Source organism: Capra hircus, chromosome 18 (genome assembly GCF_001704415.2).
Source record: "Capra hircus breed San Clemente chromosome 18, ASM170441v1, whole genome shotgun sequence".
Classification (NCBI taxonomy): domain Eukaryota; kingdom Metazoa; phylum Chordata; class Mammalia; order Artiodactyla; family Bovidae; genus Capra; species Capra hircus.
Genome location: NC_030825.1, coordinates 66,591,919 through 66,609,217, shown reverse-complemented (window position 1 = coordinate 66,609,217; position 17,299 = coordinate 66,591,919). Strand labels below are relative to the sequence as shown.

The 17,299-nt window shown below is 46.6% G+C and overlaps 1 protein-coding gene across 6 annotated transcripts in view; it reads left to right on the top strand.

Annotated features, from left to right (window-relative positions):
• LOC102180342 (zinc finger protein 501) overlaps nucleotides 1–2,892 on the top strand; it is a 95,112-nt gene extending 92,220 nt beyond the window's left edge. For all 6 annotated transcript variants that reach the window (XM_018063514.1, XM_018063513.1, XM_018063516.1 and 3 more), the window contains one exon: nucleotides 254–2,892. In XM_018063514.1, coding sequence (XP_017919003.1) covers nucleotides 254–1,554 — 1,301 coding nt within the window. In that variant the 3' untranslated portion in view covers nucleotides 1,555–2,892. The remainder of the gene's footprint in view (nucleotides 1–253) is intronic.

The following is a 17,299-nucleotide window of genomic DNA, read 5'->3' as shown; positions in this document are numbered from 1 at the left end:
CCAAGGCTCTCATGAAGGGTGTTGGCAGAGAACTTGAACCAGATGTTTCTTTCTTTTTTGCACCCCTCCCCTTTACATTCTTTATCTTATGAGGCCTTCCTAATTCTTAAGACTTTCAGAGCCCCAATACTGCATATCAACCTCATATTGAGAGCAGTCCAGTGGGCTGTGCTGAGTCTTACACAGAATTGTGTAGAGACTGCCCCCTCCACCACAGACGACAGGCATCTCACCCACACGTCTGTGCTTTCAGGTTGTTGGTATGGAATGGAGGAGGCAGTGGCATTTTCTGTGGAGAGTGTTCCCGTAGAACAAACATCACGGGGCAAGACTGTAGTTCCATACCCATCCATTGAGAAGACACAGCCCTGTGAGGGGTGTGTCAGGGCCAGGAGAGACGGTCTACAGCTGCCTGAGCACCAAGGCCTGCATCTTGAGCAAAACTCACAGCCCTGTGAGGAGTATGAGAAGCAACCAAGGTTTAGCCCTGGCCTCCACCCAGAGCCCAGCAACGAGAAGCCATCCAGAAGGGACACAGACAAGGCACGTGTGAGAAGTTACAGATTTCACGTATCAGCAAAGCCCTTCACTTGTGAGGAAGTGGGCAAGGATTTCCTGGCTATGCTGAACCTCCTCCAGCATCAGGCCACACTCAAAGGGACAAAGCCACAGAGCAGCTTTCAGTGTGCAGAGCCCTTTTTTGATGGAAAAAGTCAGTACAAGTGCAGTGAGTATGAGAAACTGTTTAGCTGTGAATACACACTTTTTCAGGATCAGCAGATTCTCACTAGAAAAAACTACCAGGACTGTGATGACTGTGAGAAACCTTTTAACCAAAGTTCCCTCCTTATCAATTGCCAGAGACCTGATAACACAGGAGCAAGGCCTTACGAGTGCAGCGAATGTGGGAAGTCCTTCAGCCAAAGCTACAGACTCATTCAGCACCACAGAAGTCACACTGCAGCACGGCCTTATAAGTGCAATGAATGTGGGAAAGCCTTTAGCTACAAATTAAGACTTGTGCAGCACCTACAGATTCACAGTAAAGTGAGGCCTTATGAGTGTGGCGAGTGTGGGAAATCCTTCAGCTACAGCTCTACTCTCATTAAACACCAGAGAGTTCACACTGGAGCCAGGCCTTATAAGTGTGGTGAGTGCGGGAATTCGTTTAGCCAAAGCTCCAATCTTATTCAACACCAGAAGATCCACAGTGGGGCGAGGCCTTATAAATGCACTGAATGTGGAAAATCCTTCAGCTACAAATGCAAACTTGTGCAGCACCTGCGCATTCACACTGGAGAGAGGCCTTATGAGTGTGGGGAATGTGGGAAATCCTTTAGTCACAGCTCCACCCTCAATCAACACCAGAGAATTCACACTGGAGCCAGACCTTACAAGTGTGAAGAATGTGAGAAATCCTTCAGCCAAAAGTCCAATCTCATTCAGCACCGGAGAGTTCACACAGGAGAAAAGCCTTATGAATGTGGGGAATGTGGGAAATCCTTCAGTCAAAGCTCCCACATCATTCAACACAGAAAACTGCACACCAGATAACCTCACGAATGCAATGACTGTGAGAACACCAGTCACAGCCAATGTCTATATTCAACTAGAAAATTATGCAGCAGATTTGGGGAAACCATCTTAAAGGTCTAAGCCCAGCAGGGAACATGGGTTTCTTTGTGAAGGGGCCATCTCCTAGAAGTTGAGCATTATACAGCTGAACATACACAGCAAAAACATTCCTTTTGAGTTTGTAGGTTGGTGGGAAGCTTTTAGGAGGCTTTCTGCATATTTCACTGCTGGCTCTGTTTCCTCAGTTACATCCCTTCTGGTTTCTGTGGCAGAAGCCTCACCCCTACCAGCCAGTAGTTTCCAGGTTCCAACACTTTGTATCAGTCCTGGCAGTTTGATCAGGGGAGGGAGATGTCTCATCTCTGTCCCATTCTTTACAGAACAGTATGAATAATTTTCAGGGTTGCCTCATATTCCTTCCCCTCTGACAAATTAGGGCTCAATCCAGTTTTAGTAAAGTGTGGGTAACATTGGCAGCAGTAGGCTTACCACCTTCCACTAGAGGTCCAGCTTGCATAGCTGCCAAAAGTCTCCTAGGAAAGAAGGCTTTAGTAAAGGGTCCTAATTTATGGCCTGGATGCAAGGAATTTGGTGGACCCAGAGGTCACCTGTAAGAGGCACCTCTGGTGCTTCTGTGAGAAGCATAGAAATCAGTTCCCTTTTCCCCAGTATTACACATAATCCTGAGCACTGTTGTGGAGAAGCTCCAGGTACTGCAAAAATCATGTGCCTTCAGGTCTCAAGCTGGGTTTTTTGGTGTTACTGAACGGTTTCAAGGGTGAAGCCAGAAACTTCACACGGAAATGCTGGATGTGGTTATGTGCACTGGAGGAGCTGTGGCAATGGAAGGAAGTGCCTGTTGTAAAGGCACCTCCGCAAATGTCCCGGTGGCTGTGATGTGTTAGATGAGTGTGGACACTCCCATCATGTGTTCTTCCTTTAGCTGAGGTCAGTGTCAGAGCAAATAAAGCTTTGCTTATTCTCTTAACCTCTGGACTCTTCACCCTGAGCCTCGTGCTGCACAGACAGTGACAGACGGGGGTGAAGCGAGATGCTGGAGCCCAGGGATGTAGCTTTTGTGACCAGTTTCCTGCTGACTCAAAAACAGTCTTTACCAGTATATTTTTTCCCTGATGGAGGGCCTGCCAGGGAAATACAGGTTTCTAAAGCTCTGGTTATGAAAAAAAAACTAGGAAAATTTCTATGTAAAACAAATTTCTACAAAGTTTTATTGAAATATAATTGATTAAAATTATACAATATGATACTATTTACTTGTACACCCATAAAACTATTAAAAAACATATCTACAACAAATAGTTTACTTGTTCCCTTTTTTTTTTTTAAGCCACCCTGCATAGCTTCTGGGATATCTCAACTCAACCAGAGGTTGATCTGGGGCTGTGGCAGTGAAGCCCAGGATTCTAGCCTCTAAGCTACCAGGATACTCACTTGTACCCTTTTAAAAACTCTCCCTCTGCCCTTATAGCCACTATTGATTTTCCTCTTTCACAGTAAATTAGCTTGTATTATAAAATTTTATATTGTTGGAATCATTAAACTGTTTACTTTTAAAATGATATTGTGCTTTCTTCCCCATGCAATTCACAATGTTGCTTATTTAAGTAACCATTTCACAGCTGAGTATTCCTCTATAGATATACCCCAGTTTGCTTCCCCACCTAATTGGACATTGGCTTGTTGCCAGTTTTGGCTGTTACATTTTTGGAATGGGTGACGGGAGCTTCAGCTTTCTGAAGCTTTCACCTAGCTCCACTAGGCCCACTGTAATAGTGGATTGTAACACCTAACATCTCAGGACCACTCTAAGACAAAGAATCTTCATTGCTGCAAGTAACTTTCACACAAAATACAGTGCTGAGGTATCCCAAGCTGCTTGCAAAATACATCTTTAAATAAAAGCTTCTATGTTTCATAAGTTTCCTCCATCATTCCAGTAGAATTTACCACATTCTAGCTGTGGTTCATTTGGTCTCTCTGAAGCTGTTTAAACATACTGACTGCACCCAGGCCCCATGCTGTAAGCTAGGTGTTTTGGGAGTTGCTGATGATTTATCCGTTTTACTATCCCCCACTCAGCATAGCGTGGAAAGCATTCAAGTACTTGTATGTGCCCCAGTGTAAGAAACCCTCCCTTCCAGTTTCCTGCACCCTGATACACCCTTGAGTTCTGTAAACCTACTCAGGACAAGTGAAAACCATGAAACCCTAGAAACACCACCCTTGGAAACTAATAAAGACAGAGCTTCAAGTCTGTTCCCTTCCTTTCCCTTCACCACCTCGCTGTGGCAGGCCCCCAGGACACCCTCCACAGTCTCTCAGTAATGTCTTGTTCCTCAAGTTTCCAATCAGATTTTGTTGAAGTTCTTCCTACAGTTATAGTAAGAACCACAGGTACTGCACCAGTGCTGGCCCTGGTGCAGGGGGAATGGCAGTAGGACTCAATGAAATGATAAGGTCTTGGAGTGAGTGCCTGGGCATCCCAGCTGAGAGCATCCATCACTGCTACCAGCGGCTGGGACCCACAGCACATAGTGAGCTGTCCAAAAAGTTCATTCAGGCTTCCGCATAATATCATCATAGCAAAACCTAAACAAATTTTTGTGCCAATTCAATATTACTAGCTCTTCAAAGGAGTAGAGAGAGAAAAATCCTGGTATCATTTTCCTGTGGTATTAAAAAGTACCTACAAGTTACTTCGCTGTAAATAATCACTGTAATTACAATGTGAATTAAGACTTGGATGATGTCCCTGCACATTATCACAGGAAAAAGTCAAAACTTGTCATTTTTTGCCAGACATACTACGTGAAACACCAAGGGAAAGAGAGTTGAGTGCTGATTTTGGCAAGACTTTTAAGGTCACTGTAGTAGTAAGGTGGACTTCCTTATAATGAGAATCCCGCCTAAGAATGGAAAAACTGCTTATGGACTCTACTGAAGTAAGTCACTTGTTTGGGAAAGTTGGAATTTTGAAAACGAAATTAAGAAATAATCCTTTGCACATCACAACAATTTGGGAAGGATACAGAAATAAGACAGAGCTTAACTCCAGCAAAGTACTTAAATGGGGAGGAAGGGGATTCAGGAAGAAAACACTTACCCTTTTAAGTGGCCTGGGGACTTAACTTTCTTGAGCTGCACCAGGTGTCAATTGCAGCACAGGGGGAATCTTCAATCTTCGCTGTGGCATGCAGGATCTTTAGTTGCAGCATGTGGGATCTTAGTTCCCTGACCAGATATCAAACCCTGGCCCTCTGCATTGGGAGCATGAGGTCTTAGCCAATGAACCACCGGGAAGTCCCCTCTCAAAACTTACCAACTTCCTCAACAGGAAAAAAAAAAAAAAGCCAACTTAAAACCAGCCAGAACAGCAGTTGGAACATTAGAGAATGCATTTGTTGCTTTGGAACACATCTATTAGAATCACCGGGCTTCCCAGGTGGCACTAGAAGTAAAGCACCTACCTGACAACAAAGGAGACGTAAGAGATGCAGGTTCGATCCCTGGGTCACGAAGATCCCCTGTAGGAGGGCAAGGCAACCCACTGCAGTATTCTTTGCTGGAGAATCCCATGGACAGAGGAGACTGGTGTGTTACGCAGTCCATGAATTTGCAAAGAATCAGACACGACTGAAGTGACTTAGCACACACTACAGTCACCACTGTGTGCCACACAGTCCAAGCGTGGTGCGCAGAGCACAAAAAAAAACAAGGAGGCCTTTGTGGTTAATAGGTGAGGGAGGACTCTGACTTCACAACCTTGGGCTCCAGCTGCCTGCGTCCTGCAGTCCGCTCCGTGCGACTGTGTCCCTGCTGCTCCTGGGAGGCTTGGGAGGCCAGGCTGGCAGCTCCCAGCGCTGCGTCCCCATGTCCATTCCATGCTTCCAGGGAGCAGCTCCAGCCCATGGGGTGTCCTCACTGGGCTCACTTGGCTTCCTGTGCTTCCTCCTGCCACGAGGCTGGGTCCCTTTACACCTGGGGAGCTGCAAGAAGCAGGAGGGATGGGCACTGGCCTCCCTCCCCCCATGACCTGGCCACTGTGTACCCTGGCCCCCTTGGCCTCTGCTTACTGTGCCTGCTGTGTCCCTGGCTGGCTGGCCTCCTCTGGATCATGTCCTTCAGTGACCTGCCATCATGACCTCGGTTTTTCTCCACAGTGACATCTTTGGATCACATGCATTGGCCCTGCTCTGTAGGGCCTCCTTTGTCACAATGAAGTCTGTGCAAACCCTGAGGTGGGGGGCGGGGTGGGGGGCGGGGAGTCAGGAAGACAAAGAATGAAGAATAGGATGGAAATTTCCAAGGAGAAAGGGTAGTTTAGTGTAATAAATAGTGCAGGGGGTTGGGTTATAAGTTATATAAACTAAAAACGGGTAAGAGCATACTTGTCTAGATGTGACGAAAGGGCAGGCATGAGATTTAGGGGATGAGAGGAAACACCACTGAAACGTGAGGCCAGAGTACACGCAATGCTTGGGGGGAAAGTCTCAGGGCAGCGCAGAGGTGTCGCCAGGCCACAGGTAAGCCCCAGCCCCTTCGCGGTAGGTGCGGACACACCGCCAGGGGAGGGGGGCACGCCCTAGAGCCCACGCAGTGAGTTGCCTCCCTCATCAATGCACCGGAAGTCCCCTCGCCGAGTATCAAGACAAATTCTGTGGGCGGAGGACCCCCTCACTGGCGCATCCCCAGCGGAGGCCAAGCAGATGCAAAGAGGCCCAGCTCTGAGCGGTCACAAGGTTTGAAACCCCGTGGGCAGCACCGTCTCAGGAGCGAACCAAACAGCGCCCTGGGCTCCGGGGGGTCACTGCCTCCCGGAGGCGCGGGGCCCAGGAGGCCCAGCGCCCGGAGTCGTGGCTGCGGGGGACGGAGTCCACGGACCGGGACCAGGCGAGTCTGCGGCCCGGCTCGCCCCTGGCCTGGTTCCCGCCTCTGGTCCCGGGAAACCCCCTCCCGCTCCCTGCGGCTCCGGTGGGGGCTGCTCGATCGGCGGGCAGCTCCACGCCCGGGCCTGGACTGAGGGGCCGGTCTCGGCCTCCGCCCCGGGAACCCGGCGGCACAGCCTCGGAGAGGGGAGGAGGCCCGCCGCCCAGCAGCAACCAGCCGATTCGCCCGCCCCGGCGTCCTGCGGCGCCGGTCCCGGCCAGAGACAGGGCGGCCGCCGCGGTGGAAGCACCGGATGCCGCCCGGACCAGCGCTCGGTGCCCAGGGCCCGACCCTCCCGCTTTGCAGAGGAGAACGCCCGCGCAGACAGACAGAAGCGAGTACTTACCGAGAGAGCGCGGGGCGCGGACGAACACGCCGGCCGACTGAGGGACACGCGGCCGCTGAGTCGGGCCCTCGCGGCGGTTTGAGTGACTTCACCGGGGCATCCCTTCCGGGTTTCCTTCGGCGGGTCGTTTTGATTTGCCTGGTTGACATCTCAGGATTCTCCTGCATGTGCGCACTCAGCCAAGACGGGTTCCAGCGGAGAGGCCGGCGGGCAGCCTGGCATTAGTCACCGTCACTCCGCTTTGACTTCCAAGGAGACTGTCTGTGCACATGTGGTCAGGTCTCCTGAGAAATGTGTGGTCTGGGCAGGGCCCAGCCTCCTCCCCAAGCTGTCCTGCTAGTCTCATCTTGAGTTTCAGTCCACAGGGAGGGAATCTCTACGCTTACCTGGGACCCACCTCCCTCCTGCCTCACCGCCTGAACCACCCCCAGCGCCACCTTTTCCATGGGAAAATTCTCTTCCATAGAACCGGTCCCTGGTGCCACGAAGGCTGGGGACCGCTGCTGTAGAGGGAAGGGACGATACGAAAGAGGCTGTCAGGGGGCGCCCGACAACCGGCAGGAACGTCAGTGGGACAGGCCCAGGTCCCGGGGCAGTGGGGATCCCTGGCCTCCTCCGGGCCCACCTCAGCCCTGCACCCTCAGGCGGGCTGCCCAGAGTGGGACCAGAGAGTTCCCAGGCTCCCCAACGGGCCTAACTAAACTCTGCAGCAGGCAGCGTACAGCTAGCAGCTTCCAAGGGGGCCTCCCTGGCGGTCTAGTGTGGAGCCTGCCTGCCAGTGCAGAGAACGAGGCCTGGACTCCTGGTCCCGGAAGACGCCGCAGGGCAGCGAAGCACAGTGAGGCGCCAGCTACTGACCAGGTGTGCTGCGGCTACGGAAGCCCCCCGGGCTGCAGCTCATGCTCTGCGACAGGAAGCCACAGCTGAGAAGCCCGCACTCTAGCATGAAGGGTAGCTAAGCTCCATCACAGCCAAAAAGTAAAAGAAAAATAAAGAAATAGATCCTTATTTTTTAAAAAAGCATATAAGGATGCACAGAAAACAATGAATTAACGGTTTCATTTGCGGGAAGGTGAGGTGTGTTGACTTTGGCAGAGCCACGTGACTTGCAGGATCTCCGTTTCCCAACCAGGAATTGAATCCATGTCTTGAGCAGTGAAAGCACCGCACCCTAACCACTGAGCTACCGGGGATTTCCTGGTGAATGTTTGAATTCTGTCATTTTGAGCAGAGGTTTTCTGTTTTTTGGTTGTGCTGGTTTTCCTTGCTGCACACAGGCTTCTCTAGGTGTAGTTTTCCACTTTAGAGGAAGAAAAAATCCCAAGAGAAAAACTGGGGATCTAGGGTCAGCTGTGCATGCTTGCTGTCACTTCAGTCATGTCCGACTCTTTGCAACCCTGTAGAATGCAGCCCGCCAGGCTCCTCTGTCCATAGGATTCTCCAGGCAAGAATACTGGAGTGGGCTGCCATTTCCTCCTTGAGGGGATCTTCCCGACCCAGGGACAGACTCCTGCATCACAGGCGCATTCTTTACCACTGGGCCACCGGAGAAGCCCAGGGTCAGGTACAGTGATTTTAAAACTTGACACCAGAAGTGTGCTCCATAGAAAGAAATGGAGACACTGAAAGCTGTCAGAATCAAAAACCTACACTTTGAAGCACCTTGTGAAGAGGATGAAAGGACCAAGGACAGAGGCCAGGAGAGAAAATATGTGCAAACCACACGTCAGATACAAATATGAAAAATTCTCAAAACATCATGGTATTATCTTTAAAAAAATCCAAATATAGAATAGACAAAATACACAAAAATATATTTTACCCAAGAGAAGGAGAGACCATTAAATGGCAAATAAGCATATGAAAAGATATGAGGCATTTCCTGGGAATGCAAATGAAAATCGTAGGGATATATCTAGGCAGATCCCTCAGAACGCCTCAAAGAAAATACACAACAGTAGCAAAATGATGAGGAGGTCAAGGGAACATCCAATCATTCATCCGAGGGGTGATGTAAAGTGGAACAGCCACTGTGGGAAACAGTGTTGGCTTACAAACACAAACAACAAAAACCTTTCCAAGTACCATACAATCCAGAAACTCAACCCCAGAAAAATTAAAATAGACCGTGTAATAAATGATTGACTCAGCAGGTCTACAATGTTCAAAACCCGGGCACATTCCAAACAAAAGTCTGGCCTTGCCTGGTGCCCAGGAAGCCCTTGGAATACCTGATGAGGGTTCTTGTATAGTTGAGGCTAATAACTTGCAGGGCCTTGGGCCATGGGCCATGGGGTAGCAGTTTCGCCTGCAGGAAAGAAGTCAGCTTTCTGGGATCATGTGAGTTCTCCTAGGGAGTGAGGCATCAAACAAGAGGGTGGTCTGGAGGAGCCCCCCCAGTCCCTCCTCGACAAATAACATTTATAGTCTCCCAAAATCTTGAACTTGCCTGGCCTTAGCACCTCTTGTTCATCAGAGCGCCAAACTGGAAACAAACATGGATTCCTTCAAGGAATGAGTGGTTAAATAAATTAGTTGGTGGCAGGGGTAGCTGTGAAGTCAAGTGGGCCTTAGGAAGCATTACTAGGAACAAAGCTAGTGGAGGTGATGGAATTCCAGGTGAGCTATTGCAAATCCTAAAAGATGCTGCTGTATTAAGTGCTACACTCAATATTGTCCGCCAGAAGCCGGACACAACTTAGTGACTGAACAACAACACAAGGGGGTTGTTGAGGAACTAGAAGTGTTTGGAGATACAAATGGAAGGGAGAATGGACAGGACTGGGCAATGGGTTGTCTATATCATGTGGAAATACAGGATGAGGGAATGCTTCCAGGGTCTAGAACAGTCACTAGGTGCAGAGTGGCGGAATCCATTCAGACACGGCTCAGCCTGTGGCCCACCCAGAAAGGGCCCATTCTTTCATGAATGCTCCCGTGGACACATAAGCACTTAATACAATGTGTATGCCCGCCCTCCTCCTGTTAACCTGCCTTTTGTCAGCTTCAACTTTGGGCCCAGCCCCAGACACTAAGAGGGGAGAGAATTGTTCCTTCCCTGCAGCTGTTAGGAAGTCCGGTTCAATGGTAGACGGCAAGTGAGCACTGTGATCTTCACCAAATAAGTCGCTGGTGTCAATGGCAAGAGAGAGCGGTGTTGGGAGCGATATGGGGATTTTAGGTGAAGATACTGAAAGCATGTGTGTTGAAAGAAGTGTTCACAAAAGGTCGACTCTGTGTTGCATTTTTTAAAGAGTTTAGGTTCACAGTAAAATTTAGAGAGTCCAGAAATACCCTCCTCTGCCACTGCATGTCCTTGCCTAACCCCACTCCCCACAAACAAGAACCAGAGAGGGAGAAACTCAGAGCCTTCTCCTTTGCCACTCTTCTACCAATAATTCCACACCCGTGCGTTGTCTGTAAGCATCAGAATTCACTCTTTTAAAATAGAAGACTTCTCTTTTTTTTTTTTTTAACCTATTTCTTTTTATTTATTTACTTGGCCATGTCAGGTCTTACTTGTGGCATGTGGGATCTGTTCCCCGACAAGGGATTGAACCTGGAACCTGGGGCTCCTGCATTGGGAGCATGGAATCTTAGTCACTGGACCATCAAGCAAAAAGAGGGAAAGTGAAGGTTAGAAAAACATGGAGATTCGTTATAGATACTGGGACTCCACCACAAGGGATTGACTGACTCTAAGGTCAGACTCTAAGGGACTGACTCTGAAAGATTTCTGAATGTGTATGGCCGATTTGATATGCAGGTCGTTTTGAATTTACACTATCATCTAGCCACTTCTGAGTGTCACACACTCCCTCCTCCCCACTGAAAAGGAAGATGAATAAACATGACTGAACCCCGCAAATGGCACCACTGAATGAAGATGGGTGCTCTCTTTGTGCCAACTGTGACTGAGTTGTGATACCAGGGTGTTTTATTTTTTATTTTTATGCTGAGCTACACAGCTTGTGTGATCTTAGTTCCCCGACCAGGGATTGAACCTGGGTCCTGGTGGGGAAAATGTTGAAACTTAACCACTGAATCACCAGGGAATTCCCACTAGGGCTGTTTTAAAGATTGATTTAATAGTTTTAACACAAGAAGAATGTAAATGTACTTAATGCCACTTATAAATAGCAAAATAATGTTATGTGATACACATTTTTAACTACAATTCAAAACAAAACACCATCTCCCTGACTCGGACTAAGCGAGTTTCTGGGTCTGCTGGAGAGGGTCATAGGCAATATGGAAAACCGGGGTCAGCAATTCAAAATATTTTCTTCTTCGTAAGGTGAATAAAAATTATAAATGTTAGTAGTTGTAGGTGCTGTAATTTAAGAAGGAAAAGGCAGGGATTCATTTGAGCATTTAAAAGCATAATCCCAGCTTCTGTGGCTTACTGTAAAGAATTCTCCTGCCAATGCAGGAGCCACAGGAGACCCAGGTTTGATCCCTGAGTTGGGAAGATTTCCTGGAGAAGGAAATGGTAACCCACTGCAGTGTTCTTGCCTGGGGAATTCCATGGACAGAGGAGTCTGTGGGGTCACAAAGAGTTAGACTCTACTGAGCACTCACGCATTGTAAAAGAATGGTCTGTTTTTAATTGGTGGCATCTTAGCTTTGGTTTAAAAAACAAAAAGACAGTTGAGCCAGTGCACAGTCTTACCAATTATTACATAATCTAAATTACTGTAAATGTTGAAAGGTGAAGTTTTGGTGATTATGAAAAAATACAAGTAGTGGACTTGACCTAGTCTGAAGGCTCAAGAAAAGATACCTTGAGAAAAACTTACTATATATTGAGTGTTGGGCAGAGTACTCCAGTGAGAGAGAAAAGTTGGTATTGGGAAGCTGAGAGAACATTCAGGAAAGATAGAGGGTCTGGGACAGAATGAAGGATACTTCATGTTCAGACACTGAACTAAGGAAATAGAATAATTTGTGGAAATAATAATAACTTAGTTGACCCATAAATTCAATGTATATAATTTATAAATCTGAAATCATTATGAATAGGCTTCCAAATGCCACATAGACTCTCAGGGCTTTTCTTAGGCAGATCCATCAGTGGCTAGAATGTTAAATATACTCCATGTTTCTGGGTGTGTGAAAAACAAATGAAATATAAGGAGCTTAATTCTCCCTGTAGGAAATGTGGGGATTCTCCCTGCCTTTTGTCAAAGCATTTAGCTTAGAGCTAAATCTAAGCACTTCCTCATCTCTTTAAGAGGGATCACTTTGAAGACTAGATGGGACTTTTGTCTGTTGGGCTTTTTGGTTTTTCATTTTCATGAGTTTCTTAAAAACTAGGAACCATTTCTTTAAAATGGAAACAACTTGAGAGCCAGTTTTTGGAAATGTAAACATCAAGGGAGCCAGCTAGCTTGCCTCTCTCCAGGTTTCTGTGGGAGGGTAAGAGCCTAACTTTGGTGGGTGCCTCGCTCCAATATGAAAAAAAAAAAAAAAAATTCCTGTCACAGGGATAGAAATAGTTTGTCTTTCCTCTGCTGCTGCTGCATCGCTTCAGTTGTGTCCAACTCTGTGCGACCCCATAGATGGCAGCCCACCAGGCCTCCCCCATCCCTGGGATTCTCCAGGCAAGAACACTGGAGTGGGTTGCCATTTTCTTCTCCAATGCATGAAAGTGAAAAGTGAAAGTGAAGTCACTCAATCGTGTCTGACTCTGCGACCCCATAGACTGCAGCCTACCAGGCTCCTCCATCCACAGGATTTGCCAGGCAAGAGTACTGCAGTGGGTTGCCATTGCCTTCTCCTCTAGATAAAGCCAATAAGCAAAGTGACAGATGGTCACCCCGATTACCAGGTACAGTTAGGATAAACTGTGTGCCACAAACAATGCTGTCAACATAAAAACACTGAGGCAAAACTCAAGACGAAGCATTTATTTGGGATCAAAGAACTGCAATACAAGGTACACCAGATTTGCATAGCAACCTAACTCAAATAGGTTTCATTTGAAGCAAGTGAAAGTCAGGAGTTTTTAAAGGCAAAAAGGGGGACGTCTACATAATTCAAAGTATTTTGATTGGCATTGGTGGCAGAAAGCTTCTGTTGGCTAAACGTGTTTGGTCGCTAAATATCACTAAGCAAAAGTCTGTTCCTGGAGCAAGGTACTTTTGCAGAGCTCTTGAAAATACTTGTGGTTTGCCCCTGTCCAAAAGTCCACAGTTCACGGGGTGAGGACATGCATAAGACTCAATTCTTTAATGGTCCCTAGGCTCCATTTTAAAACTCATTGACATAAGCAACTCATTTTATTTCATCTTTCATGATGCCGTCAAGTCCTCTTACTTGTTATACTTATCTTGAAAACACATATATAATGGGTTCTATGTGCTTGTCTACATAATGGAGTGGGGGGATTTTTTTTTTTTTCCTGTCTTTGAAATCTCTTAGAGTTTGCTTGTGATGCACATCACACTCTGGTTTAACACTGATCCAATAATATGGTACAGAGAGAAATTTATTTGGTCTTCATTCACAGATCCTGGCAGAGGTCCTAAAACCCTTGGAATTTCCTGATTGATAGGATTATCTTTTGTCACTAATAACAGGCTCCCTTTGAGCACAAGTGGATTAAAGCTTCGAGAGGTGATTTAGGGTGGAGCTCCTGCATAGCCCCACCCACTGACCTCCAGGAAGGGAGTGTGAAGAGACCCTTATCTCTGGATGAAAACTCTGTACACATGTCTGGTCAAGATTTAAGGAGTTTCCAGGTCTGTATACATGCTGGGCCCAGCGTGGACAGGAGGAATGAAGTGCCTATGCTCCAGATCCTTCTAGACTTCACCCTGTAGACTTCTTCATCTGCCTTTTAAATTTAAGTACATGCGTCCCTGAATTGTGAGCCGCTCAAACAAAATAGTAGCCATCGTGGTCAACAAAAGAGTCCGAAATGCAGTACTTGGATGCAATCTCAAAAACGACAGAATGATCTCTGTTCGTTTCCAAGGCAAACCATTCAATATCACGGTAATCCAAGTCTATGCCCCAACCAGTAACGCTGAAGAAGCTGAAGTTGAATGGTTCTATGAAGACCTACAAGACCTTTTAGAACTAACACCTAAAAAAGATGTCCTTTTCATTCTAGGGGACTGGAATGCAAAAGTAGGAAGTCAAGAAATACCTGGAGTAACAGGCAAATTTGGAATGCGGAATAAAGCAGGGCAAACTAATAGAGTTTTGCCAATAAAATACAAACACCCTCTTCCAACAACACAAGAGAAGACTCTACACATGGATATCACCAGATGGTCAACACCAAAATCAGATTGATTATATTCTTTGCAGCCAAGATGGAGAAGCTCTATACAGTCAATAAAAACAAGACCAGGAGCTGACTGTGGCTCAGATGATGAACTCCTTATTACCAAATTCAGACTCAAATTGAAGAAAGTAGGGAAAACCGCTAGACCATTCAGGTATGACCTAAATCAAATCCCTTATGATTATACAGTGGAAGTGAGAAATAGATTTAAGGGCCTAGATCTGATAGATAGAGTGCCTGATGAACTATGGAATGAGGTTCGTGACATTGTACAGGAGACAGGGATCAAGACCATCCCCATGGAAAAGAAATGCAAAAAAAAGCAAAATGGTTGTCTGGGGAGGCCTTACAAATAGCTGTGAAAAGAAGAGAAGCAAAAGCAAAGGAGAAAAGGAAAGATATAAGCATCTGAATGCAGAGTTCCAAAGAATAGCAACGAGAGATAAGAAAGCCTTCTTCAGCAATCAATGCAAAGAAATAGAGGAAAACAACAGCATGGGAAAGACTAGAGATCTCTTCAAGAAAATTAGAGATACCAAGGGAGCAAAGATGGGCTCGAAAAAGGACAGAAATAGTCTGGACCTAACAGAAGCAGAAGATATTAATAAGAGGTGGCAAGAATACACAGAAGAACTGTACAAAAAAGATCTTCACGACCTGGATAATCACAATGGTGTGATCACTCATCTAGAGCCAGACATCTTGGAATGTGAAGTCAAGTGGGCCTTAGAAAGCATCACTACGAACAAATCTAGTGGAGGTGATGGCATTCCAGTGGAGCTGTTTCAAATCCTGAAAGATGATGCTATGAAAGTACTGCACTCAATATGCCAGCAAATTTGGAAAACTCAGCAGTGGCCGCAGGACTGGAAAAGGTCAGTTTTCATTCCAATCCCAAAGAAAGGCAATGCCAAAGAATGCTCCAACTACTGCACAATTGCACTCATCTCACATGCTAGGAAAGTAATGCTCAAAATTCTCCAAGGCAGGCTTCAGCAATACGTGAACTGTGAACTTCCAGATGTTCAAGCTGGTTTTAGAAAAGGCAGAGGAACCAGAGATCAAATTGCCAACATTGCCGGATCATGGAGAAAGGAAGAGAATTCCAGAAAAACATCTATTTCTGCTTTATTGACTATGCCAAAGCCTTTGACTGTGTGGATCACAATCAACTGTGGAAAATTCTGAAAGAGATGGGAATACCAGACCACCTGACCTGCCTCTTGAGAAATCTGTATGCAGGTCAGGAAGCAAGAGTTAGAACTGGACATGGAACAACAGACTGGTTCCAAATAGGAAAAGGAGTACGTCAAGGCTGTATATTGTCACCCTGCTTAAATAACTTACATGCAGAGTACATCATGGGAAACGCTGGACTGGAAGAAACACAAGCTGGAATCAGGATTGCCGGGAGAAATATCAATAACCTCAGATATGCAGATGACACCACCCTTATGGCAGAAAGTGAAGAGGAGCTAAAAAGCCTCTTGAGGAAAGTGAAAGAGGAGAGTGAAAAAGTTGGCTTAGAGCTCAGCATTCAGAAAACGAAGATCATTGCATCCGGTCCGATCACTTCATGGGAAATAGACGGGGAAACAGTGGAAACAGTGTCAGACTTTATTTTTTGGGGCTCCAAAATCACTGCAGATGGTGACTGCAGCCGCGAAATTAAAAGACACTTACTCCTTGGAAGAAAAGTTATGACCAACCTAGATAGCATATTTAAAAGCAGAGACATTACTTTGCCAACTAAGGTCCGTCTAGTCAAGGCTGTGGTTTTTCCAGTAGTCATGTATGGATGTGAGAGTTGGACTGTGAAGAAGGCTGAGCGCCGAAGAATTGATGCTTGTGAACTGTGGTGTTGGAGAAGACTCTTGAGAGTCCCTTGGACTGCAAGGAGATCCAACCAGTCCATTCTGAAGGAGATCAGCCCTGGGATTTCTTTGGAAGGAATGATGCTAAAGCTGAAACTCCAGTCGTTTGGCCACCTCATGCGACGAGTTGACTCATTGGAAAAGACTTTCATGCTTGGAGGGATTGGGGGCAGGAAGAGAAGGGGAGGACAGTGGATGAGATGGCTGGATGGCATCACCGACTTGATGGGCGTGAATCTGAGTGAACTCCGGGGGTTGGTGATGGACAGGGAGGCCTGGCGTGCTGTAATTCATGGGCTTGCAGAGAGTCAGACACGACTGAGTGACTGAATGGAACTGAACTGAACTAACAAAATAACACCTCAGAAGAGGGACATGGAAACCTCAGATTTATAGCCAGTCGATCAGAAGCAAAGTTAACAATCTGGAATTTTGAAAGGTACCTGAAGTTGAGGGTCACTGGAAAAGACCCTGATGCTGGGAAAGACTGAAGGCATGATGAGAAGGGGACGACAGAGGATGAGATGGCTGGATGGCATCACCGACTCGATGGACTTGAGTTTGAGCAAGCTCTGAAAGTTGGTGATGGGCAGTGAAGCCTGGCGTGCTGCAGTCCATGGTGTCGAAAAGAGTCGGACATTACTGAGTGACTGAACTGAACTGAAGCTGGGGCAGTCTCCTGGGACTGAGCCCTTAACCTGTGGGATCTAATGCTATCTCCAAGGAGATCATGTCAGAATTAATTACTTGGTGAGATTAGAAAGACACACATTGCAAATACTAACCAAAGTGTTTTCTATCCCTAATACCATTATGGACAGGATCTTTGGATCTTCGGCATTGAAGATTTTGTTTTTATTTTTCCAACAGCCACCATCAAAATCTGTTTACTACGAGGAAACTTCAATCACTCACTGGTATCTAGAGTACAGGAAATATGAGGTAAGGAACGGGGACCACTTAAAAATCAGACATTCAATAAGCCACATCCTAGCATATGACAAACAACTCAGCAACTTCAACAAAAATAAGAAAAAAAGGTAGGTGAAAGACTTATGAGACAGCTACTGAAAGACATAAGGATCCATTCTCAATCCTAACTGCAATTAATCTGATTTAGGAAAACACATACATACACTTGAGATAACTGAGAAAACTGAGCAGCACCCCACTCCAGTGCTCTCGCCTGGAAAACCCCATGGAGGAGGAGCCTGGTGGGCTGCAGTCCATGGGTCGCTAAGAGTTGGACACGACTGAGCGACT